This window comes from Galeopterus variegatus, unplaced genomic scaffold (genome assembly GCF_000696425.1).
Source record: "Galeopterus variegatus unplaced genomic scaffold, G_variegatus-3.0.2 Scaffold4, whole genome shotgun sequence".
Taxonomy (NCBI): domain Eukaryota; kingdom Metazoa; phylum Chordata; class Mammalia; order Dermoptera; family Cynocephalidae; genus Galeopterus; species Galeopterus variegatus.
This window is the reverse complement of record NW_007726115.1, coordinates 72,710-96,826: the sequence shown is the minus strand read 5'-3', so window position 1 is coordinate 96,826 and position 24,117 is coordinate 72,710. Positions and strand designations below refer to the sequence as shown.

General features: G+C 44.8%; 1 protein-coding gene across 2 annotated transcripts in view; it reads right to left on the bottom strand.

Annotated features, from left to right (window-relative positions):
* Positions 1-6,686: 6,686 nt before the first annotated feature.
* The window catches only part of NHSL1 (NHS-like 1), a 64,454-nt gene continuing 47,023 nt past the window's right edge, over positions 6,687-24,117 (bottom strand). Inside the window, exons 5-8 of one of the 2 annotated variants that reach the window (XM_008573215.1) lie at positions 23,815-23,946; positions 14,286-17,501; positions 13,611-13,743; positions 6,687-9,468 (exon numbers count right to left, since the gene is read on the bottom strand). In XM_008573215.1, the coding sequence (XP_008571437.1) occupies positions 8,751-9,468; positions 13,611-13,743; positions 14,286-17,501; positions 23,815-23,946 (4,199 nt within the window). In that variant the 3' untranslated portion in view covers positions 6,687-8,750. The remainder of the gene's footprint in view (positions 9,469-13,610; positions 13,744-14,285; positions 17,502-23,814; positions 23,947-24,117) is intronic. The other variant, XM_008573290.1, reaches the window with a different exon arrangement.

Below are 24,117 nucleotides of genomic sequence, written 5' to 3'. Positions count from 1 at the left end.
ATTTGCCAATGTCATGATTCCGTATTCCACCTCTCTTCCCTCACAAAATTAATAACCAGGTGCACCACCAAAAATTCTGCCCTTTTCTTGCAGAAAGCCTGCAGAACATTTTTTTCTTGCAATTGTCTTTCAGTGTCACCCTGGAGTGAGGGTCCATTTTTAGCTTGCAACCACATAGTAAGCTAACTCATCAGCAGACCAAGCCCAAGCTTGTTCCTCTTCCTTCAGTGGGTCATACAGGTCCTCCCAAGAACAACTATAGGGAGGAGGGATAAGGGTGCAACCATGGGATATGGTGGTTGGGCTACCTGCTCATGTAGCTCACTTATGTCCTCTGGTCCTGCTCATCACTGCTCCTGTACTGCTGCTGGTCCTGTCAACTCTATGGCTTGGTGGTTCTAACAGGACCTAGCTAAGATGAGCAGTTCTGGCTACGTCATCACTTGGTTTCTCACGGTTCCCTCTCTACCAGGCCCAGTAGCACATCAGAAGCTGATTTTCTGGGCCGGCCCGGTGGCGCACTCTGTAGAGTGTGGTGCTTGGGAGCGCGGCGGCACTCCCGCCGAGGGTTCAGATCCCATATAGAGACCGGTCCGCTCACTGGTTGAGCGCGGTGCGGGTGCGACACTGAGGGTTGCGATCCCATTGCCGGTCACGAAAAAAGACAAAAAGGAAAAAAAAAAAGAAGCTGATTTTCCAAAAGCATGTAATTTTCTCTGGCATTTAGCACAGCCTTGCTTCAGGACCCCAGGGACCCACATTTTGATTCTCCCATTGGGTCCTGTCATATTCTGCACAGTTTACCTTTGTGTTTTTAGTTGTGTGTTTTTGTTGTTGTTGTTTTAACACTGACACCTCCAATACCATAGGGTCTGACAGATCACATGATCCAAGCTGCTAATTCTGTCATATCTGTCACTTCTGGGTCTATGTCTAATGATTGATCTTTTTCCCCCCTAATTATTGGTCATATTTTCCTGTATGTTTTTGTTTCTAGTAATTTTTTACTGGATGTCAGGAATTGTGAGTATTATGTTGTTTGCTGATGGATTTTGTTGTATTCCTTTAAATGGTATTGGGCTTTCTTCTGATGCACAGCCAGGTTTCTTGGAATTAGTTTGATCCTGTCAAGACTTCCTTTTAAGCTTTGTTAGGGTTAGTTCAGAGAAGCCTTTGGTCTAGGGACAGTTTAACCTCACTACTAAGGCAATATCCTTTTGAGAACTCTACCTGATTTCCCAGGCATTATGAGTTATTTCTGTTGTGGCCAGTGGGAACAGAGACTATTCCCAGCCCCGTATGTGATGTCAATTATTTGTTTTATTACATCCCAGTTACTCATTTCTTGGGTTGGGTAGTTTCCTCTCCCATCTTCACTCAGACACGGACTCAAGGGGACGCACTGCAGATCTGCGGAGCTCTCTCTGTGTATGCTGCTGCTTCCGCTCATTCACTCTGCCCAACACATTCTACCCGCTGTGCGCTCCTGATCTCTGTCTCTTCAACTCAGAGAGACCACTCATCCCTACACTGCTACTTTGAAACTGCCTCCAAGCCATTAGCTTGCACAATCATTGGACTCACCTCATCCCGCGCTATGGACTTGTCTGAAAACCATTGTTTTATATATTTTGTCTGTTTTTTTAGTTAAGACGGAAGAGTAATTTGGGTTCCTGTTTCATTATCATGGCCAGAAGCAGATTTTCACTGAAGAAGTTTAAAAAACATTGTTCAAGGCAATACTGATTTTGATTTACGACTCTGGTTAGGGGAGAGGGGTTTTAGAGGCTTACACTCTTTCCCAAAGGTCAAGGAACTGATGTGGTTAATCTACCTGCCAAATATGTCAATCTCAATTATACCTGTAGGGATTAGGGAAATAACCAATGGTGGGTCTGCAGACTCAGGGGACCTGCTATAAGCCAAATTTTGATTAGAACTACATTTATTTTCTAACCTCCATATGCTCCCATTTAATGGGGGAGAAGGAAATATAATGACACTTTGGGATTCTGGGTATCAAATGTTAATTTGGACACTGACATACCCAGGTATTCCTCTTTCCCCAGTGGGCACGCACCTGAGTAGATGATCTGGGGATAAAGGCTGGTCTGTGTTGAAGGTAGTTTAGAGCGCCTCATTGAAAGTACAGCTCATCAAGTACAGCAACCCTGGTCTGAGAAGGGTTTGGCTTCCAGGATGTGAAGACCCACAGGAAGGAGAGCTTGGTTTACACCATCAGGAAAGCTACTGAGACTAGCAGGGCTGACAGCTGAGGGTGAGGGGAATTTAGGGTGCAGGAGGGAACAATGAGTACCAGTTGTGGCCCCGAGACCAATTGCAGGAAATTGCTAGAGTGGGTCCCATCAAACTCCTCCTTTAAACCTTCTCCTCAGGAAGAGGCCCATCAGAGCCCTGGAGGGTTGCTCTCCACATGAGTGTGGGGAAGTGGATTCACATGGGACAAACAGAGGATTTTGGCAGGCATGGAGATGTGCCCCTTAGATCCCCCTTCAAGAAAAGATTTGCTGTCCAATGGCAAGGAGTGTCGGTAGCTGACAGCTGCCATCTGTCAGCTTCATTAGGGTCTACGTTAGCTTTCTGGCTGAGGTCCCACTATTCTCAAGGCAGGAGGGATTTGTGGCCAATGATTGAACTAAACTATGGGAACCGAGGGCACATTTTTCTCAGGGTAGCCTCTTGCCAAAGTCCAGGCAAGGCAGTGGTACAAGGACCTAGCTGTTTCATCCAACAAAGGACTCCTCCAATGAGTGATCTTCTCCCGAGTTACCCACTGGACTGGCAGACTTGTAAGATCATACTGGAGTCTGACAGCAGAATCTGATCCTCCCCTGCCAGAGCCCTGTTTCCTTTTTTCCTTTCAAAGGTGTTATACTTCAGTAAAACCTTTGGTGTTCCTAACTCTCAGTGTCTACTTCCTGAAGAACCCAAACTGGCAGAGGAATATAGGAACTTTTATATTCAATACAGATGCTCCTCAACTTATGATGGGATTATATCCTGAGAAACCTGTGGTAAGTTGAAAATATCCTAAGTCAAAAATGCATTTAAAACACCTAACCTACTGAACTTCATAGCTTGGCCTAGCCTACTTTAAATGTGCTCAGAACACTTATATTAGTCTACAGTTGGGCAAAATCATCTAACACAAAGCCTGTTTTATAATAAAGTGTGGAATATCTCACATAACTTATTGACTACTGTACTGAAAAACAGAACAGTTGTATGGGTACTTGGGTACAGTTTCTATTGAATGCGTATTGCTTTTGCACCATCGTAAAGTCGAAAAATGGTTAGGTTGAACCATAAGTCAGGGACCTACTGTAGATAAAATAAAGACTCTGAAGCAACAAGTAGGACAGAAAGAGGGAAATGAGGCCAAATCTTCATGAATGAGGGGACCAGTGGCAGATCTTAAAGGTTGTGCAGGCTGCTGCAAGGAGTTAGAATTCTATTCTAGTTGTAATGTCCAGTCCTTGGAGGGTTTTGAGCAGGGGAGTGCTAGGAATTAGTTTTAAAAGCTTATTTTGTATGCAGAGTTGAGAGTGGTTGAAGATGTGTAAGGCGGCCAGTTGAGAGGCTTGCAGTTGTCTGGTCAGGAGATAATGGTTTGGACCTGAGAGGTGGAAGTAGAACTGGTGAGAAGTGATTGCATTTGTAATGTATCTTGGCAGTATGGTGACACAACTTGCTTATGGTGTAGAGGAGAAAAGGATACAGGCCACAAGGATAGCCCTAGATTTGGGGCCTGAGCTATTTTGTAATTGGTAATGCCATTGGTAAGGGAAAGTATGTGGGTTAAAATAGAGTATGGAAATACTAAGTTTGAAACACCTCCAAATGCAGGTTTTAAATTCCCAGTTGGCATACTAATCTGGAGCTCATGAAGGAAGTCAGGACGAGAGATATTTGGGAGTTACCAGTATATATTTATCCAGCACTATGGGATTAGATGAGATCACCAAGTGGCAGTATAGCTCCAGAAAAGGGCTAAGAGCCCAGTCCCATCACATCATTCCCCTTCTGATAGTTTGGAGGTGCTGTCTCCCAAAAGCCCATGCTGAAATCTGATCCCCAATGTGGCAGTGTTGGGAGCTGTTTGAGTCATGGGGGAGCAGATCCCTCATTAATAGATTAATGCTCTAGGAGAGGAGGATAGTGAGTTCTCACTCTATTAGTTCCCACAAGAGCTGGTTGTTTAAAGGACTCTGGCACCTTCCCTCCCTCTCTCTGGCTCCCTCTTGCCATGTGATCTAGCACCTGCCAGCTGCCTGCTGCTTTCCACCATGAGTAGAAGCAGCCTGAGGCTCATACCAGATGCAGCTGTCCCAGAATCGTGAGCCAAATAAATCTCTTTTCTTTATAAATTACCCAGTTTCAGATATTTTGTTACAGCAACAAAAAAAACGGACTAACACTCCTTCTCAAAAACCTTCATTTCCCCATATTATGAAGCAAAACCCAAATTCCTTAGGCCCTCCCAGACCCTCTACATTCTTGCCCCCCACAGCATTTCCTGCCTTGTGTCCCACTGTTTTTCTAGAGACTTCCTATTTTAGTTACGTGGCTTTCTCTAAACACTTTGCCTCTGTGCCTTTGCTCCTGCCATCCCCTCCATCTGGAATGTTTTTCTTCCGAAAGTGAAATTGTCCTCATTTGTAAAGGCTCAGCTCAGGCTCACCACACCCAAACCCTCCCCATCCACCTGCTCAGGAGCAGTGGTTTCTTCCTCTGAGAACCATGTCACTCAATTGCATAGCAAGTGAAAAATGACTTACCCAATGGGTCTGGAGGAAGACAGCCCATGGCCAGTGCAGTGACTGTAGATACTCAACAGATCAGGCTCCTTTCTCCTCTGCCACCCATAATCCATGGCTTCCATCCTCACTGGTGCTTCAAAAGTTGCAAAATTATATAGTTCCTCCTGCAGCCTCCCGTTCATTGTAGGGAGAAACTGGAGGATGCCACAAGAGGGGATGGCACCTATGTAAGGACAGCAAGGTTTCTGCAAATTCCCAGACAATTGCCTATGTCTCATTGGCAAAACTATGCTACATGGCCCTTCTGACCATGTCATGGGGGAGGCCATGAGGTTCAGTGTTTTGGTTGGGTACATCACTAGCCTGAACAATTTCAGGTGTCCCATTGGTGATGGATATCAGGTGAGGTGACAGCAGGGTTTGCCGGAGCCCAGACTGCTCCTCCTTTTTTTTTTTTCTTTGTTTGTTTTTGTCTTTTTCCGTGTCTGGCAACGGATTGCAACCCTCAGTGTCGCCCCCGTACCGGACCGGGACCGGCAACGGGATTGCAACCCTCGGTGCTGCTCCCGCGCCTCGCTCAGCCAGTGAGCAGGAACCGGTCTGTATGTGGGATCTGAACCCTCGGCGAGAGCGCCGCCGCGCTTCCCAAGCGGCGCACTGCAGCAGTGCGCCACCGGGCCGGCCCCAGACTGCTCCTCCTTTACGTCTACTCTTGGTGGTGACATATGTTTAGCAGGATAGTTAACTGTGTGGCTTTCCCTTCATTATAGCTCATCCACATTTTTCTCTCTTAGGAACCCCCTACTCCTACCTAGTACATGAGAGGTATTTAATAAAGGACTTTTCCTCACTGCTGAACAGATGACTACAGATTGTTCTAGTCCTTGTTCTGGGAATAAAGGCTGGCCTGTGTGAAATGTAGTTTAGAGTGGCTCACTGCAAGAAACTATATTATAGTAACTGAGCAGTTGATTATGGGAAAACAGACCTCAAGAATCAGGTCAATGTTTTATTCAAAAGACCCTTGTTTTCCCCAGATATCCTAATATCTGCTGAAGTAAGTTATCCCATTGTGCTCATTTCATGATGGAATCTCGGAATATAAACAGTTATTCGCACGTAGGCTGAAGTGGCAGTGAGGCAGACGCCCCCACATGGCAGGTGGACCACCTGTGGCTGGGGAAGAGGATCAAGACCCGGATATGCCTTCTTTTCTTTCCTTGTCATTGTGGCTCCCCAAATGAAAATACTCTCATCTGCATACGAGAAGCGACAGAATTCAATCAAGATTCTTCAGAAACAGTAGGAGGGTGAAATCAGACTGAAGTTGAGGCTGTTTCCAACTGACAGATCAAATGGTCATTTGTTTCTCTCCCAACTCTTAGAAAAAATAAACTGGAAATAACTTAGCCCTGGGGCTTCTGTCTATGATTATCTGGCATGTAAAGTTTCAGGGTATGAGGAAGGTCAAGTGTACCCTCATGGAGCTTTTCAACAGTACGTCCACTCTCAGAAGTGAGCCCCCACAGGGGGATCGTGGCACAGCTGAAGACACCGTATGGTTCAGGGAGAGCCTACATTCTAGTTTCCCTGGGTTTCATCCATGCCTGAGTCCTCATGTCCCTCCATGTCACATCCTCTGAACTACCAGTCAATATATTATTTGTGTTTTATTCAAAGGCCCATATGACATTATTTGGAGTTGTTTTTCCATATGCCCTTTTAGATGGCACCACCCGGTGCCCGTGATGTTCTGTCTCCTCCCTGCTGGGCCCCACCTCCCACAGGCACCTTCTGCTCTTCACTGCTGTTGTCTGTGCCCAGCAAAGCACTCAACACTTCTGACAAAGACCTATGTCGTTATTCAAAAGATGCATGTACACACAAAAAGAAATGTTTCAAATATTTACACTTTACGATTGTTTTATTCAAAGCAAATTTAAAACCTAATATATATGTTTCTTTAAAACTGGGAATTATTTATAGTTTTATAATTAGTTTTGATGTTGCTTGTCTTACCTTCAAATAAATGATTTATATATTAAGTTCAAGACTTCTGATATCCACGTACATTCTAACCTTTTTTAGGTAGCTATGAGAAGATTCCATATTCAAAAGTCAATATCACTTTTCTAAAACTTAGAAGAAATGATCCATATGTCCAATGTAGTAGACAACTGTTCCAAATGATAAAAAGCCCTTTTGCCTCTGGCCCAATGTCAGGTCTTGGTTTCTGGTTGTGTGAAAAGAAATGTTTTGTTTTCTTCAGAGAAGGGAAGAAGTCTTAGTTCATTAGGTTTATTTCTGCCTTGAAGACATGTCTAAAATGGGTACCTAAACTTTTATTTTATAAGTCTTATGATGTTTTCACCTGAGTAGTTCAACTTTTAGATGATATTTTCATACCAAAAAAGATGGCAGCTGCACTGGATTTAGACCAAGAATCTCAGTACTGTCATCCTAGGACCTGCTACTGAAGAAGACAAGACTGGTTTACTTAACTAACTAATCAAGGAGTCTAAGTACACAAAAGTTGGGAAGGAGCAAGGGTGGGGGTCACAAGAATATTACATTAAAATAAGTACTTTACACACTTTTCTCCTATGTCTAAAAGTGTTGAAATTCTGATTGGAGGAGATTAGAAGGTAATTAGCGACTCATTTATAAACAAATATAAAAACGCACAAACAAAATGATGCAAAAAAAGTCTTTTTAATCTAAAAACTCATTTCCCTGGGCTAATTAATACCCAAGCCCTACCAATTTTTATCAGTTTATTTGACTAACAAGAGCTCTTCAGCATTTTCTTCAAAGTAAGGTAATATAAAATAAATTTTGATAAACCTGTCTAAATTAGGACATGATACCATAGGCAGTTCAAGGAAAACAACAGCCATCACTTTTTCTTTGGTGTAACCAAAAAGATATCCAAAAGTCAGCAAATGTTGACATTTCAAGTGAAAAGAAATTGCCAAATGGAAGTTTAAACTCTGGTAAAAATTGTTGTAAAAGGAAAAGCTCTACCCACAGTTCTGTAGTGCAAGTTTTCAAATTTAATTCTGAAAAATAATTTTATTTAATAGGCAGAAAACAAAGTCCAGCAGTGTATCACTCACTCCTCTCCCCTTCGCTCGTCTCTCTCCCCCTGTGTGTCTACACCATCACTTCGGTTCTAAAAGGTCCTGGCTGCTACTCAAGGAGGAAATTTGTTTAAAAATCACCTACACTTCTAAAACTCAGGCTAAAAGTTGTGTGTATACAGCTGCACAGCAGCACGCACCAAGTTACAGCATCGCCACTTTCCCATGTTTGACATTTTTACAGAAAAGAAAGAAAGCCTATTTCCCCCAGAAAAAAAGTACCTGAACCAATTAGTCACTGAGCCCTTCTCCAGCTTGTGTGTGCACCCTGACACGCTTCACTCAGCTCAGCAGCGCACATGTGCATACATCCATGTGTTCTGTGCATGAAGCAGCAGCAAATCTACCACCCCTTTCTTAGAAGTCATGGTCCTCTTTCTTCTTATAGAACTAATTTCCATAAACATAATGCTTTGAAAGCATTACCACCTAGTCCAGAAGACTCCATTACTCTACCTCGCTAACCTCTTTCTTTCTCCTATTTCTGTACATGCTGTTTGTGTGCACTTTTAAAAAATAAATTGTTCAAAATGCACACACACACCTCCCCTCTACACACACACCCTCAGCATTTAGCAAAAAAAGGAAATCTTCCCCAGGAAGCACTTTCAGAAGTTTAAGCTTCTACTTGCTTTTAAGCCATAGGGCAAGTGGCAAGTGAGTCCTAAGCAACCCTCACCTTAGCTGCAGGTTGGCCATGTGGGGCCCATGGCACAAACGCTGAGTGGGATCCCTGGGCAAGCAGGAGGGGCACCCACCAGGCTTCCTAGCGCGATGGATGCACTGCTTATTTGCCACTGCGTCACCTGGGAGAGTCACATTCCTGTCCCTAACTCTCCTCCCTCAGAGAACCCCCACACTGCTCTGATGGGCCCCTGCCCTTTGCAGAGTCAGGAGCCTCTGGCTGCAGGGAGGCGATGGGCTCCTCGCCACAAAACAGGCTGCCCTCGTCCATTTCATCCCCCACCAGGCCGTCCAGTGAGCACCCCTTTGCAATACCCAGATCCCAGTGGGCTCTGCTATCCACAGGCTCCACGGCTTCCCCTTCTCCCTCTGAGATGACAGTCATGGGGCTGCTCTGGATCCGGTTCCGCATGCTGTACCTGCTACTGGAAGCTGAAGGAGGCGTGCGACTGCGGCCGTACCTGGGGCCTGAAAAGGACAGACTTCGAGGCATCAAGCCTTCATTCTTGGCCCACTCCTCCTGGGCTCTTCTGTTCTTGCTGGGTGAGCAGCTTGATGGGCTTTCGGGGGTGTCTGGTGAAGGCTCTGACCTTGATCTCTGGAATCGAGGGTCTGTGTTCTTGAGCATCTCTGCCGCAGACATGCGGGCACTGGTATCTGAACGACTCCCCTTTTTTAACAGAAGAGCTTTGAAGTTGTCACTGCTGGTGCTGCTCTTTCGGACACTTCTCTGAATTGATCCCACTTGCTTTGGAGAGGCTAGGCTGGGGGCAGTGCCGGTGGGTGTCACTGGGGGGGAGGGAGAATGGTTTCGGGCGTGATCATCATCTGAATCCTTACGACCAAGGACTTTCCTTTTGGATCTGAGATTTAATGACATTAAGATAAAGGTTAATTCCCACTGGGCCACAGGCTGTCAGTCAATACCACCTGCTTCTCTTATCACATCTTCACGTCACCATCTACTTAAGAGTTATTTTTAAAAAATTTAACTGTGGAAACCTCAAACACCCACATACAAAAGCACAATCTATGGTGTTATCATGTGAGCCCTGATACCTACAATAATTATTAATACGCCACCCGTCTTTCATCTCCACCCTCTCTGGGTCATCTAGAAACAAGTCTTGGACATTGTGTTAACTTATTTTGGATAGGACCACCTCCAAAGTTTTGAATAATTGTCACTTGTTTAACTCTCCTAGATTAGGCTGATCCTGAGTGAATTTCATGTGCTGGGCAAGCAGGAGGGGCACCCACCAGGCTTCCTAGCGCGATGGATGCACTGCTTATTTGCCACTGCATCACCTTTTCTTTCTACGCTTTTATTTCTTATTTGATGCTAGTACTTGAACAGGCCTAATAGATAAAACAACACCCAGAATATCCCCTATCCTAAGACATGCCCCACCCCCGGTCCTAGAACAACCCTACAACTTTACATTCTCAGTCATGCTAGAGTTTCGCGTGAAACCAGTTTTCCTCGGCTCTTACAGGCCCATATGTCAACATCCGGAAGTCCAGTTTTCCAGAAAACAAGAGTGATCCTGTTTCATGACCGACCCGGAGAACTTTGCACTGATCAAGAAAATGTGAGGGAATGTGAGGGATGGGGCACAGTGTGGAAAAAGGAGGAGCTGTCAGGGCAAGTAAAACATTTGCTGTTGGTATTTCTTGTCCCTGGTCTCTAAGAACCTGTTTGATGTGTTTTCTACTGAGAGCAAAGGCAGAGGAGCCAAGTGGCCCCTTGCTGGTCTCTTCATAACAACTCAGCATGTGTGTCTCTCTCAGCTAAGCACAGGTGGACTTGCTTTAAGGAACTTCCATACAGTTAATAAAATAAACAGGTGGGTGTATCTCTTTTCCTAATATAAAATTCTAGAATACGCAGCAGGAAAAGGTTGCGAGTATGCTATCTGTACCTACAGAATAAAAGTCGAATCCGAGCACTACCTACTTCTAGCTGGGACAAGTACCCATCCATGCTGAGCCTCAGTTTCCATACTTGTAAATGGGCATGATAATACCAACCTCAAAGGTCTGTGAGGATCAAATGAGATAAAGAACCTCTGTAGTCACACAAACCTGGGCTAAATCCCACTGCTAAAGCTTCCTTGTTCTGTGCCCTTGGGAGAGTTAAAATTTCTGATGGTGTTTCCTATCTGCAAAGGGGAATAACAGTGTACACTTATAGTTTGTCAGTAAAGACGAATGCATAAAATAAAGCCTTAAGTAATAAACAACAAAGCCTTAAAGTGTCAGGCGCAGAGTAGGTACCTAACAAACCCTGAATGTCATAGTGAGAAACAGAATTCTTCCTTCCCTCCACCAGGTCAGGCTTTAGTTTTTATGTGGCTTATACAGCAAAGCAGAGGAGAGGATGGGCCCATGTTGGCTGCCCTGGGCATGGTTCCCCCAAGGACATCTCCATGCTTCTTGTGAAAGAGAAGCCACCAAAGCGGAGGACAAGAAGTGGTAAGGACCCAATACAGGGTCTGAAGGGTGGCCAGAGCTGATGGGGCACCAGCCACTTTGCAACTGTAGAATTTGGCCAATGACACTTGGGTTCAATGGTCCTGCTCAGTGGTCAGCAGGAGCAGTGCCCTGAAAGAAGTTAGTGACCAACTGATCGAACCACAGAAATAGTACATCTCCGAGGTGCAGAGCTGGAAAAGACTTCAGAAATTGTCTAGTCCAACCGCTTCAGGTTTTAGAGAAGGTAACTGAGGTCTGGAGAGCGAAGTCACACAGCTTGTTAGCACAACTAGGGCTGGAAGGAGTATCCTCCCACTTACAGAACACCTCAGACCAAGTTGCTCCCCCAAAGCAGCTGTGCTCATCAATTCCTACAGGTATTGGCTGGTGGTGTAACTTTTTGTTTGGTTTTTAAATGGTGAGGGTGTGCTGAGATCCATCAAAAAAAAACTACACTAAACTTGATTAAAGCTACGGCCTTTAACTGTTAAAGAAGATGGCTATAAAAGGCACTTAAACAGTTAACACTGTGGCTTAAAAACTAATTATTTCAATAAATACAGAAACTTCACACCTCAACTGGTGTTCTACATTTTCCATCTGGCTTTAAATTTGAAGTGAACTAATTTGCATTATAAAATTGGAAAGCTGTGTTTCAATTTAGATATTCTTTATTTTAAATTATGAGCTTAGATGCTGAAGGATATGAAAATAAAGGCCTAAAAACCAAAGAATTTAGATGGATGTTTATTGTCTGTTAATATATATCAAAGATACAACAGGAATTAGCATGAGTCCTTGTTTCTCTTTGAACTCCACTCCTAAGGCCCATCTGGCCTTTACTTCTCTTGTCCATACACAGAATGATACAGACTGACCAGTTTCTACATCTGCAGTAGATATAAATCTCTGGTCGGAGAAACCACGAATTTTTCAGTGCCTTAAGAAGGTTGCCAAAATAAAATATAGAAAAGACCTTTGGTGTATTTTTAGGAAAAGTATGCAGTAATTTGGCCCCACAACAGTTGGGTTTCCTGCCTGAGACCAAGTATCTAGGACATAGAGCAATCAGGCAACACAAATCTTCTTTGTGGATTGCTATTATAAATATACATGTCTGTATATTTAGCAACCCAATGCATTCCACACTAAATGAAAGACTGAAACTTGGAAGAATTTTCTAACAGTTAAATTCCAATTGGTTTCATTTAATTCAGAAAATATTTATTGAGTACTTATTATGTGTCTAGCATGGTTAAAGTTAGAAACATCTGTGTAAACTTTTAGAAATGCCACTGAAGTTGGTTTCAAAGGACACAATTTATTTCCCTGTTTTGAGAAATAATTGGATAACTAGCTACTCTTTTATTTCTAATAAGATCAAAGAAACTAGTTAGTGTGAAAGGGGGCAGTCCAGAGCTGAAAAATAAAGAACGTAATTCTTGACAAACATCATAATTTACCAATGGTTTCCCCTCACAGCCACCCCAACTTAGATATTTATGTACTGCATGAGACGTTCCAGGTAGGGACAACACTGCACTTTTCATCTCATGTAATAGTCTTTTCAGTTAGATTCCAAGAGTAGGGGAAACAGTGCTGACACATGGTCATTCATTCACACAAAAAATCAAATAACTTAAGGATGTTGTATTTCAAGAGGGGAGAAAAAAGGCCTTAATTCAGGCAATATAAGGCCTTGGTAGCATGAGGACATTAAGAGTTATCTGAAAATACTGTGCTAAAGAAGTCTGGAGGAAGGCAAAAGGTTTTATATAGCATTAAGGTTTAAAGTACTGGCACAGATATAATTTTACAATCAGAAAAATGATGTAATAAATAAAACTTTAGTCCCAAATCATATTCATTCTTAAAGTTGATCACATATAAACAGTGTAACAGTTCAGGCAGTTATTCTGAAAAATTTGCCCTACATTTTTTTTTTTTAAACCTAACAATTTCTGATGCCAGTAGATGGCACTACTGGTATACAGTAACACGCAAATTTAATTCCTTTTGCTCCTACTTAAAGAGTGATGTGTTGTTTTATCGAAACATTTAAGCAGCTAAAGAAAATTCTGTTTTTTCTGTAATATAAAAAAAAATAAAAATAAAAAATAAAACTATAACACCCTTAGGAAGAAAATCCTGTAGGGCTAGTCTGTGCATTTTAACCCCATAGAACACAGCATTCTGGACTGCTGGCTGCTTTGATCTAACTCTTGTTAATACTCTGTCATATGAATGACACACTGCATTTCCTGCTAGCAAGAGCAATGCCTACCAGAAGGTATTACACTGAGTCTCTGTCCCCTACGTCACCAAAAAAATCAGCAGAACAGAGTAAAATAGAAACTGGAGTTAGAGGAAATAAAAGTATAGAAACACACACACACACACACACACAATCAATAATAAAGTTAATGAGTCATGATTAGGTGACAGAAGAAACCTCAAGAAAAGATAAATAAATCAAGGAAATGTTTGGAAAGAAGGAATTATAAAATTAAGAGGAAGGAGTTTTGGATACCTGTGAATAGCTGCAAAAAGGTCTTCAGTGGTCCTGGGTCTACTGGGGGCCATCACCTCATCACTCCCTTCTTCCTTAAGGAAGTCGCAGGCCTCTGAGGAAGAACTGGCCGTGCTGGTCTCCAGCGCCCCAGCTATAAAGGAGCAAGCAAGCAGGCGACATAAGACGCACAAATGACTAGAACTTCAGTCCTCAGCCAAGCTGCTAAGTACGCTGCTTCCCTGCCATTCCTGACAATGTGAGAACCACAGCAGAGGCAGGGGGGGCTGTAGTTTTATAGTTTACAACGATGGGAGAAAATGACACTGGCAGGACAGCCAGAGCTCATTCTTTTCTGTAAAAGGATAGAACTCGCAATGAGTCGCTCTGAAATTTTGTTGGAACATTTCTTTGCCACTCTGCAGAGGGAGATTACTGCTTTTTAATACCCAGGCTGCTGCAGATCACCCCCATCCTCCGATTTTCTGCCATTCCTTTAGGTCTACACATTTAAAAAAACATTCATAAAATGCAAAGTTGGTAACTAATGTGTGCAGCGGCATTGGAAGCCCATATGCTTCTGGCTTTCACATGAATCTGATGCCATTTACCTGAGTTCCACGTGTGAGCACCCAACAGCCCTACTTGGCTCTGCTGCAGATGGCCAGAGGGGCACAGGAGAAAAGCCAGACTTACCTCCTCCATCCTGTTGACACAAGCAGCTCTCCACGTTGTCCCCACCAGCCGTACTGTGCTCTGCTGGCTCTTCCTGCGTGGGGGCTGGAGAAGCATTGGGCTGTACCATGGGGACATTGGCTTCCACTCTGCTGGGAGACAAGGATCCTGCAGCTCCTCCCTCAAAACCTGAGCTGCCGGGGTGCACCGCGTGAAAACCAGCTCGGGCTGCAGGACTCTCTCGTGCCTCTTTGCTGTGCACACAGCCCTCCTCTCCCCTCGCTGGGCTGGGCACTCCTAGGAAGGCTTCGCTCACGTTCTCTGCGGAGTAATCTCTCTGCGGAGGTGGCACCACTAGGAACAGTTTGGGCTTCTTGGAAACTGGGGGCGGTTTCCTGCTGGGTGAAGAGTCCGGGAGTGGGGCGATTCCAGCGCCGGGCCCCGGAGCTCCGCGGCTGCAGCTCGGAGGGCTGCCATGCTCGGCTGCACTGCCATGGTCACCCTGACTCTGGCTCTTGGCAGGCGTCGGAAGCGAGCTTGTCACGGCAGCGGGCTGGCTTCCACTCTCCATTTCATTGATGCTATTTGGGGATTTGAGGAGAGCAGATGGCTTCAAGTGGTATCGTGGAGCACCCGGAGCTGGTGTTTCCTGAGCTGCTGGTGCAGACGACAGAGCTACCTCGGTGGCCGAGTTCTTGCGCACCGGCCTCAGCTGCACCGTCTGCAGCGCCTCCGTGGTTATCAGGGGCATGGGGGGCCTGCTGCCCTCCTCCTTGTTAGCAGGAGGCTTGCAGGCCTCCCGGGAGGGCGCTGGCTGGCCAGAGGTTTTGAAAGAAGGCCTAGTGTCCTTCACGAGACTGGGGTCAAGCGGCGGGGCAGGCGGGGGCAGCGAGGTGGGTAAGAAAGGTGGGGGCGGCGGCAAGGCAGCAGAAGAATCTGGAAGAAGGGGGCTGAGGGCTGCAGGGGCATGAGGAAGGCACCCGGCGGTGGCGGTGGCAGTGGCGGAGCAGAAGGGAGCGAGGGCTTCTGGTGGTGGAGGCGGGAAAACGGGAGAGCGCGGCAGGGGCGAGCCACCTGCTAGAGGAGGGGGCGGAGGGAGGGCAGGGGACCTGTCGGCAGCAGGTGGCGAGGGAAGAGAAGGGACAGGAGCAGCAGCCGCCGGCGGAGAGGCCGTGGCCGAGGCGGGCTTCTTCACAGTGCCACTTCCTTCAGTGGAAGCACTGGAGGAAAGAGAAGTGGACGACGAGGAAACGGACACTGAAGACATCAGAGAGGACTTCCTTTCTGGCACCTTGGGCTTGGGCTTTCCCTTCCCATTTGCTGGTGACATGGATTTTAAAAACACAGGCACAGGGGTGAGCGCTGTGGGTGTATTGGACTGGCTGGAGTACCCACTGGATGGAGAAGTGACTCTGTGTGACTTCTCCGGCGATGTCATCTTTGGTTTGACTGAACCACCGGGCACGTGGGGCATCGCGGCCCTCGAGCCCTCTGGGGCATGGTGGCCCGGCCCGTTTCTGGTCGGCGCCCCACTGCTGGCCGGGAGGACCCCTCCCGGGTTGCCCGGGTCCTCCTGCACGCCCGTGTAGTCGATGTAGTAGCCCCAAGGGTCCGTGTACTCCGACTTGACGCTGCTCGTGTCGCTCTGCGAGGGCGTGACCCCGCACAGGGGGTAGACGTTGGGGGTGATGGCGGATGTCATACTGCTGCCGGCACTGACCGTGCTCTGGCTCCGGGAACGCGGCAGCCAGGGCTCTTCACAGTCACTGCAGGGGCTCTGGGAGGGCGAGCTGCCGCCCTTGCCTGGGAGGCTCAGCTGCAGCGAGTGCTGGAGCGTGGCGATCAGGCTTTCATTGAGCACCTGCCCATTCGACTGGCTGCTCTGCTTGGGAATCCTGCGGAGAGAGTCTGTCCGCGAGGGTGGCAGGGGAGGCTTCTTTGCTTTCTTCAAAGAGATGTTTCTGGAAAGGGATTTATCAGGGTAACTTGATCGGTCCCCTTGGTTTTTCTGAGCTCTTCCATCAAAAACATTGACCACGCTGTGCCTGGGGTTCCCAAAGCCATCGCGGCTATTGCACAGATTCCCAGATCCATGTCCAGAGTCAGTGTGCATAGATGTGTAGTAGCCATTGTGGTCCTCTGAATACAGGGACCCAGCATCCTCTTTGTTGGATGTTTGGTCCAGACTGCAGCTGCTCATGTTACTTGCAGGAGTGGAGTAACCCTGAGTTGCCAAGTGTGACTTCAGTGGGGATTCCCGCCCATTACCTGAGGCCTTGTATTCCCAGGGCTCCGAGCTGCCGTGCCCTCTGCCCCCTGAATAACTAGACTCGCTCTTGCCATCCACATCCTGGGGATGGGATGGGAAGCTCAGGTTGTTTCTGCAATTATAGGGCATGGCTTGGGGCTCATTTTCCCAATTTGCTGGGGCACTGGGGGAATGGGTGCCTAGGGCCTGTGAAGGTATAGTGGGATGGCCCTCATTCCAGTGACCACTGGGAGGCTGATGATCGTCTTTCACAGCATGCCTGGAGATGAGGCGGTCTCTGGATTTTACCTTTGTGTATGAGGATGAGCTGGTAATTTTACCATCCAGCTGCCCTGAACTCTGAGCAGGGTGAATAACAATAACCTCTGAAGAGGATGAGAGGGTGGCATTTGGGATGATGCTGGTGGAGTATGTTGCATGAGGAGAAACCACACATGCTGGGCTTGTTACATTTTCACTCTCAAAGTGCTGCAGCTCCTGGGATTTGGGCCTCAAAAGTGTTGCAGTCCTGGAGGCCCCTCCTAAACATCCTAGGTTTTCATCTACTTGTGAGTTACTCCTCTGGTAGTGGAAAGTGCCATCCATGTCTTCTGCAGGGCCCAGGGCACCCAGCCTTGGCTCAAGGGACTGAATGTTTGCCCTCACTCCAGAACGCGGAAGACTATGGAAACCAGCATCATTGTTGAGGCGAGAGGGGAACACAACCCCCGCGGAATCGCTCAGCACAGACATGTTACCAGAGGAGCCTGAGAAGTGGCCCATCTGGGCAGCAATGCCTTGCCCCTTCTGTGCCCTGATTCTTCTCATTGAAGGTGGTACAACCTTCACATCCTCAGTCTGACAGCTGGAGTCCCTGGTTTCTGAGCGCTGCCCTGCAGCCCGACAGCTACCAAGGCGTCCCAGTGTAGAGTAGTGGTCTGGGCTGTACACTGTGTGGCCACCACCATCATCCTGGCCAGTGCCTGATGCTGGAGATAAAGCAGAAAGAGGCTGTTACCTGAAAATAAAAATCCATTGTTCATCACCTGTACCCTCACTTCCTTCTGACTCTGTTGTAATTTAAAAGACAGGAAAAGAAAACTTATCTATTTCATTTAGTTTCTTTTCTCCTGTAAGGTACCTAAGTGAATTTAAAGTTACTGATAGCTCCCAAGATAAAAATCCTTATTATGCATTTCCTGTACATTTCTAATTTGTACTTCAGATCCTCCTATAGCTTGAGTGCCACATATGGAATTCTCAGGTACTCCCTTTGAAATCAAGGCTGCTGAGTGCTCTGGGAGGATTTACTTTTCAAATAACCACCTTTCAGTAAAGACTTAAAGGTGGCCTTTCCGGGCCGGCCCATGGCTCACTCGGGTGAGTGTGGTGCTGATAACACCAAGGCCCCAGGTTCAGATCCCATATAGGGATGGCCGGTTAGCTCACTGGGTGAGTGTGGTGCTGACAACACAAAGTCAAGGATTAAGATCCCCTTACCGGTCATCTTTTAAAAATAAATAAATAAATAAATAAAGGTGGCCTTTCCTCCACCAGGGGACTGCAGAGAACATCTATCAAGCAGTGACCGTCTTTCCCTAAGACAGATTAATGTAGTAGTTGAACAACAAGGCCACAGAGATACCACTTATGAGGATACTGGTATAAAATAGTGTTAATTACATGAATTGTTTATGTTAGAAGGAAATCCTAAGAAAGAGAAAATTGATTTACAGGCCCATCTGTGTTTCAAACATTTCATTATCCATCTGAAGCCATTATCATCTGTCTGTTGGTGACATTCAAAATGTAACAGCAATCTGTTGTGTTCTGGTGGAGAAAAGCAGGAACTGATCCAATGAACATTTCCTCAGATTAGGTTTATTCATTTCTTAAAGTTTTACAACCAAATAAAGAATAGTATGTAAAAAAAAAATGAAAGAAAGAAACATGAGGAAGGGCAGACAGAGAGGGAAGTGAACAAGAAAAACACTTCAGTATAGATAAACAGATTGCAAGCTACCCAGGAAAGCTCTGTTCTTACAGAGCTTTAAAAAGAAAAGAAAAAAAATAATGAAGCCAAGAACTTATCAAAGTGTAACTGAGGAATAAACAGTCAATCCTTAGGACAAATCTTTAAAAACAGCAAAACCATAGTTCTTGCTATGTTGTTTTTATCCAACAAGGACCTGAAAGTATCTCAAGCCTGGGCTTTGCGCAGTGATGCTGGTACAGCACCCATCTGCATCCCTGGACACCTGCACAAGGACAACAATAGTGATGGGATTCCTAAAAGTTCCCTCTACCCCCACATAACTAACCATGTGGGGCATATGTCCCTGAGTGGATATACAAAGCCTTTTGCATATCTGCATAGCAAAGGATCTTACTAAAGTGGCAGCAATGTGCTTGCATCAACCCCAAAGGAAATGCCACCTTGCAAGGAAGGCTCCCCAGCATAAAGCCCTTCACTGTGACAATGGAGAATCATTTTTCATACTTGTATCTTTAGCAATGAGGGTCTATTTCCTCTCTCCACCCTCTGCCATGTACCCAATCACTGAAGACACACGTGCATGTGGACACACACACACACACACACACACACACACACACCCCACACACGAGGCTGTCCCTTAGAACGAGGGGAAGTGGGCAAAAGGGCAGGAGCAGAAGAAAAATCCACATTGAGGAAAGAAAAACAAAAAGTGTAAGTTCGTGCTATTTGGTAGCTTAGAAGATGGGAGGTTGCCTTACATTGGTTTATCAGATTGTACTGGTTCAGTTCCAGACATTCAAGATACCTCATGCCATTCAACAACGGCTATTGATATCTTCCTCTTTCAAAATTGCAGTAGTTTTTGCACGGGGTTAGTGGTCGACTTTTAATTGCCTTTAAGTGCTATAAATAAATCCCAATACTTTTGGGTAACAATTTTGCATGTAAAACCATTGTGGCCTTCTGAAAATAGATATATAACCATTTCTTCACCATCTACAGCTGAGTGGAACTTTCTTATTAAGATGTTTTCTTAAGAACCTTAACAAAGATTTAAGAAATTAATATATAATTTATTAAAGGGACCACCAAAATTCTATTCCCAACACAGATCCTCCAACATTTTCACAGTATAAAAATTTCACAATATTACAGGACACAGGTGAACGCTATATTGATTAAAGAACAAAAGAAACTACAAAAAGAGAACTACGAACACATGTAGACTACTCAGGTGCTGCACAAAATCTTAATGGGATTTATCTGATTTTAAAACATAATGTAAAAAAGAATTACAATTTTTCTTTTGCTTAATACAAGGGATTTCTTAATTTCTAAAAAATACATATAATTAAGGATGAGAAAAATCTACAAGTTAAGGTTCAGTATATGACTTTTTAAAAAAGAGTTGTCAGATTTTTAGTAATGCTCTTAGTACAAACTATCAAAAATTGTCCATAAAGGGATTCCTTTAAATGAGGATTTTTCTGCTTAGACAGAATATACGGGGATAAATTCAATGGCTAAATATAACTATATACCACCAAAATAATCCTACTTGATCCTAAAAAATGAAACTTTATAACATGATGTACATATACACTTATGTGTAGTTTTAAGTTTAAAGAAAAAACTTGAAATGTTGTCCAATTCACTTAAATGGAAGGCAACAAATTATAATAAGTCCTTAGATATGCTCTGGTTATGAACATTAAATATCACACCTCAATTTTAAAGTGTTCTCTGTTGGCTAGTCTCCACAGTCCATTAGTTACAGATTTTTAAGTAAAAACTGCACATGATAAAGCATAACGTTAAGTTTCTAATTCATGAAAGCACTTCTGTATGGTAAACTTTTTTAAATCCACAGTTCTTGGCAACTTGGGCAGCACCTAGTGGACAGGGTGCATCTTTGCTAGTAAATGCCTTTCCTTCAGAGAATCACCTCCTTTTTTGTCTATTTGCTTGACTCAGCCATACTTCCCTGTGTTTTATAACTAGAAGAAGACTAATTTTAAAGAAAATATGAAGGGCCTATTTTTGATAATCATTAGTTAGGTAGTGCAAGACTTCCACACCAGAGTCCTTAGAAGTACAAAATATTGAGGAAAAAAGCAAGGTCAACCAGAAGTCTTGAAAGAATGAAGCAAATACATGATCCAATTTTTTTGCTAAGTAAAACTGTATTCAAATGTTAATTCCCCTCATCTGCCCCAAAATCCTCCAACTAGCTTATCTATAAAACTAGAGTGTTGTCTAATTGTTTTTTTTTTTTTTTTTTTTTAACTAGCTCTAACTTAGATACAGTTGTCTCAGTTGACTTCTAGCTGTGATCCAGGTCATGTCATCAATTGTGCAATGACATCAACTGTCTCATGTCTGGCAACAGTCACAGCACAGATGATGTGGGGAAGGCTATTTTCTTTCCTCCAGTGTCAGTGGTAGTTCCATGTCACATGCAAAAGAGAAACGAATGTGGGTTCCAGGGACTCAGTTATTAATTTAAAAAATATTAAAATTATAGAAGACATGATTTACCTATCTGGCCAGATCATTCCAGTAAAATCAAAGAAGCAACTGAGTTATTGGCTTCATACTGGTTGGTTCAGTAATAAAAGAGATAAAAATTCATAATTCTTAGGTTCTAGATTTCATATTACATATGTATATAGACAATTCACATTGAATACTTATGTGTACATGTATCTTTATATGGGTCAAACTATCCTTATACTTTTTGCACAAAGTCATCCACAACCTACCTATTTTTGTTAGAAAGCCACTTAAAATGTAGCTCACCTCTAAACATCAACCTTACAAGAGGCCTGTCTTTAAGGCATATCTCCTGAAAAGACCAGATAAAGTATAAATCTTACCCGAGTGCTATAAGAAATTAGCCCATTAAACATCTACTGAGGGCCAAGCCCGTGGTGCACTCGGGAGAGTGCGGCGCTGGGAGCGCAGCAGTGCTCCCGCCGCGGGTTCGGATCCTATATAGGGATGACCGGTGTGCTCACAGCGCTCACTGGCTGAGCGCGGTGCGGCCGGTCTCAAAAAGGACAAAAAAAAAAATCTACTGAACGTATGAGTAGAGATGAGTTTCTCAAATTAATTATCTGTCACCTCAAGAAGGGGAAAAAAAAAAGAGTCTGAAAGAATAAGATACAGCTATGTTTTGAGGAGAGGGAGAAAGCCCACGTGTCAGGAAGGTGTGGATTTAGGGAAGGTGCCTGGAGGCCTCAGCAGCCACAGGAAGGCTGGCTAAAAGCAGCAGCACGTGGGCATGAGCCAAAGACGGACTTCGCAAATCCCATGGAAGCAGTTGCACTCTTGCTTTTTTTCTAATAAACCCCTCCGTTATGGAACAATGCGACCATCTGGATCACTGAAGCCACCCAGAGAATTGCTATACCTGTTGCTACAGTCCAGAAGGCAGAGCATTTATACTGTAGAATTGGGTGGCAGTAAAAGAGAAAATGCCAGGTAAAGGAGAGTGAACCTGCCCTCTGGAAAACAAGGGATGTAAGCAGGAGGGTGGGGGAAAAAATACACAGCACAATATCTGTAGCACCCAGAAGCTGAAATGCTACCTCAAGGTGCTATAACAGATACATCACTATTGCTAGAACAAACTCATTTTGACTAAAATACTAATAGGCAATTTCAGAAATGACTCGAGTTTCTAGAGTGTAACCTTGGATAGTAAACACAAACTTCAGGTGAAAGTACCTAACAGGAAATAAGTCCAAAGATTGGCTGAAGAAGCAAATTTCACGATTGTTAGTATTAAGTTCCCTATAATAACGACAACAGCAGCTATTATGTTCACGGTAGTACCAGGTACTAACGGTGTCACGTGTATAAATTCATTTAGTCCTCAAACGACCCTGAGAGGCAGGGTCTATGAACATCACCACGAGGAAGCAGACTCAGAGAGGTGAAGCACCCTGCCCAAGGTCACCCAGAGTGTGAGTGGCAGGATGAAGATTCCAACCCAAGCAGCCTGGCACTGCGTCCTGCTCCTAACCCAGGGACTCTGCCATGTGCCTCAGCAGACATTACTGCTGGGCCCCACCATAAAACAGGGAAAGGAAGTTCATAGAGAAAGAGGAGAATGAAAGGATTATCCAGAGCAGAAAGAAAGATAAGCAGAAAGAAAATGGATAAGTGAGTTATGAACTAGACAACCCTCTGCACCCGTCAAAAAATTGTTTTCTGTTTTTATCACAGGTTGAAAAATATTGAATAAAAAAGCTATGAAATTGTTTCATTGAAAGTAATAAAGGCATTAGCCAACATAAATGATTATTTTCTATTGTAGTGACCTTTACCAATAATCCCAGACTGATGTTTCTTTTTTTTTCTTTTTTTTTTTTTGTCTTTTTGTCTTTTTTCCGTGTCCGGCAACGGATCGCAACCCTCAGTGTTGCCCCCGTACCGGACCGGGGACCGGCAACGGGATCGCACGCCTGGGCGCTGCTCCCGCGCCTCGCTCAGCCAGTGCGCGGGAACCGGTCTGTACATGGGATCCGAACCCTCGAACGGGAGCGCCGCCGCGCTTCCCAAGCGGCGCACTATCCAGTGCGCCACCGGGCCGGCCCCCCAGACTGATGTTTCTTTTTTTTTTTTTGTCTTTTTGTCTTTTTTCCGTGTCCGGCAACGGATCGCAACCCTCAGTGTTGCCCCCGTACCGGACCGGGGACCGGCAACGGGATCGCACGCCTGGGCGCTGCTCCCGCGCCTCGCTCAGCCAGTGCGCGGGAACCGGTCTGTACATGGGATCCGAACCCTCGAACGGGAGCGCCGCCGCGCTTCCCAAGCGGCGCACTATCCAGTGCGCCACCGGGCCGGCCCCCCAGACTGATGTTTCTGATGACAAAATGCCACCAGTATTGTCAGTATAACTAGTGAAGTTCATATTTATAATCTGAAGTCCTAGAATGAGTTTTTAGTTTCAGGAAAACTTAAGCTCTAAATGAAAAGTAGATTTAATTGTGGAAATAATCAGTGTTTGAGGTACCTAGAAATGATGACATAACTGTCCATTTCTATCATCTCAGTTAATAGCTTTCATATAAGATTTTCCCCCACCCCACCCCCCATCTTCTCCCCAAAATCCAGTAAACTGTCTGCATGGGATATTAAGGTTTGCACCTAATGCCTCATTCAGGAAAGAAGCTGGCCCTTTGGGGCACTAAACGGCTATCAGAATGTATTGATTTTATAAGCACCACTAATGAGGTTAGCGTAGTAATGGCGGGCAGCAAGGAGGGGCAACAGAATACAGTTCTGATGAGCCATACCTAGCTCCTTGTGTATGTTGTCAGGGACTCCTGTAATAGTCTTTCTCCTTTTGACTTTCTTCGGTCGTCTTACCAGAGTGTCTGTGTAAATTAGAGACCGCCGAAGGCTGGCCTGGCGATCAAAATTCTCCCCTAATGTAGAGTAGTAGAACAAGCAAAGCAATGTTATTTCCAAGCAAGCTGACACCATGCACTTTCTTCCAGAAGCTTGTTGTAAAATGATAAGAAGGTATTAATAATGATGTTAGCCAGTCAAATGATGATGAATGCTGAAGGGCAAAAAGGGAAGGAAGGCACATTATC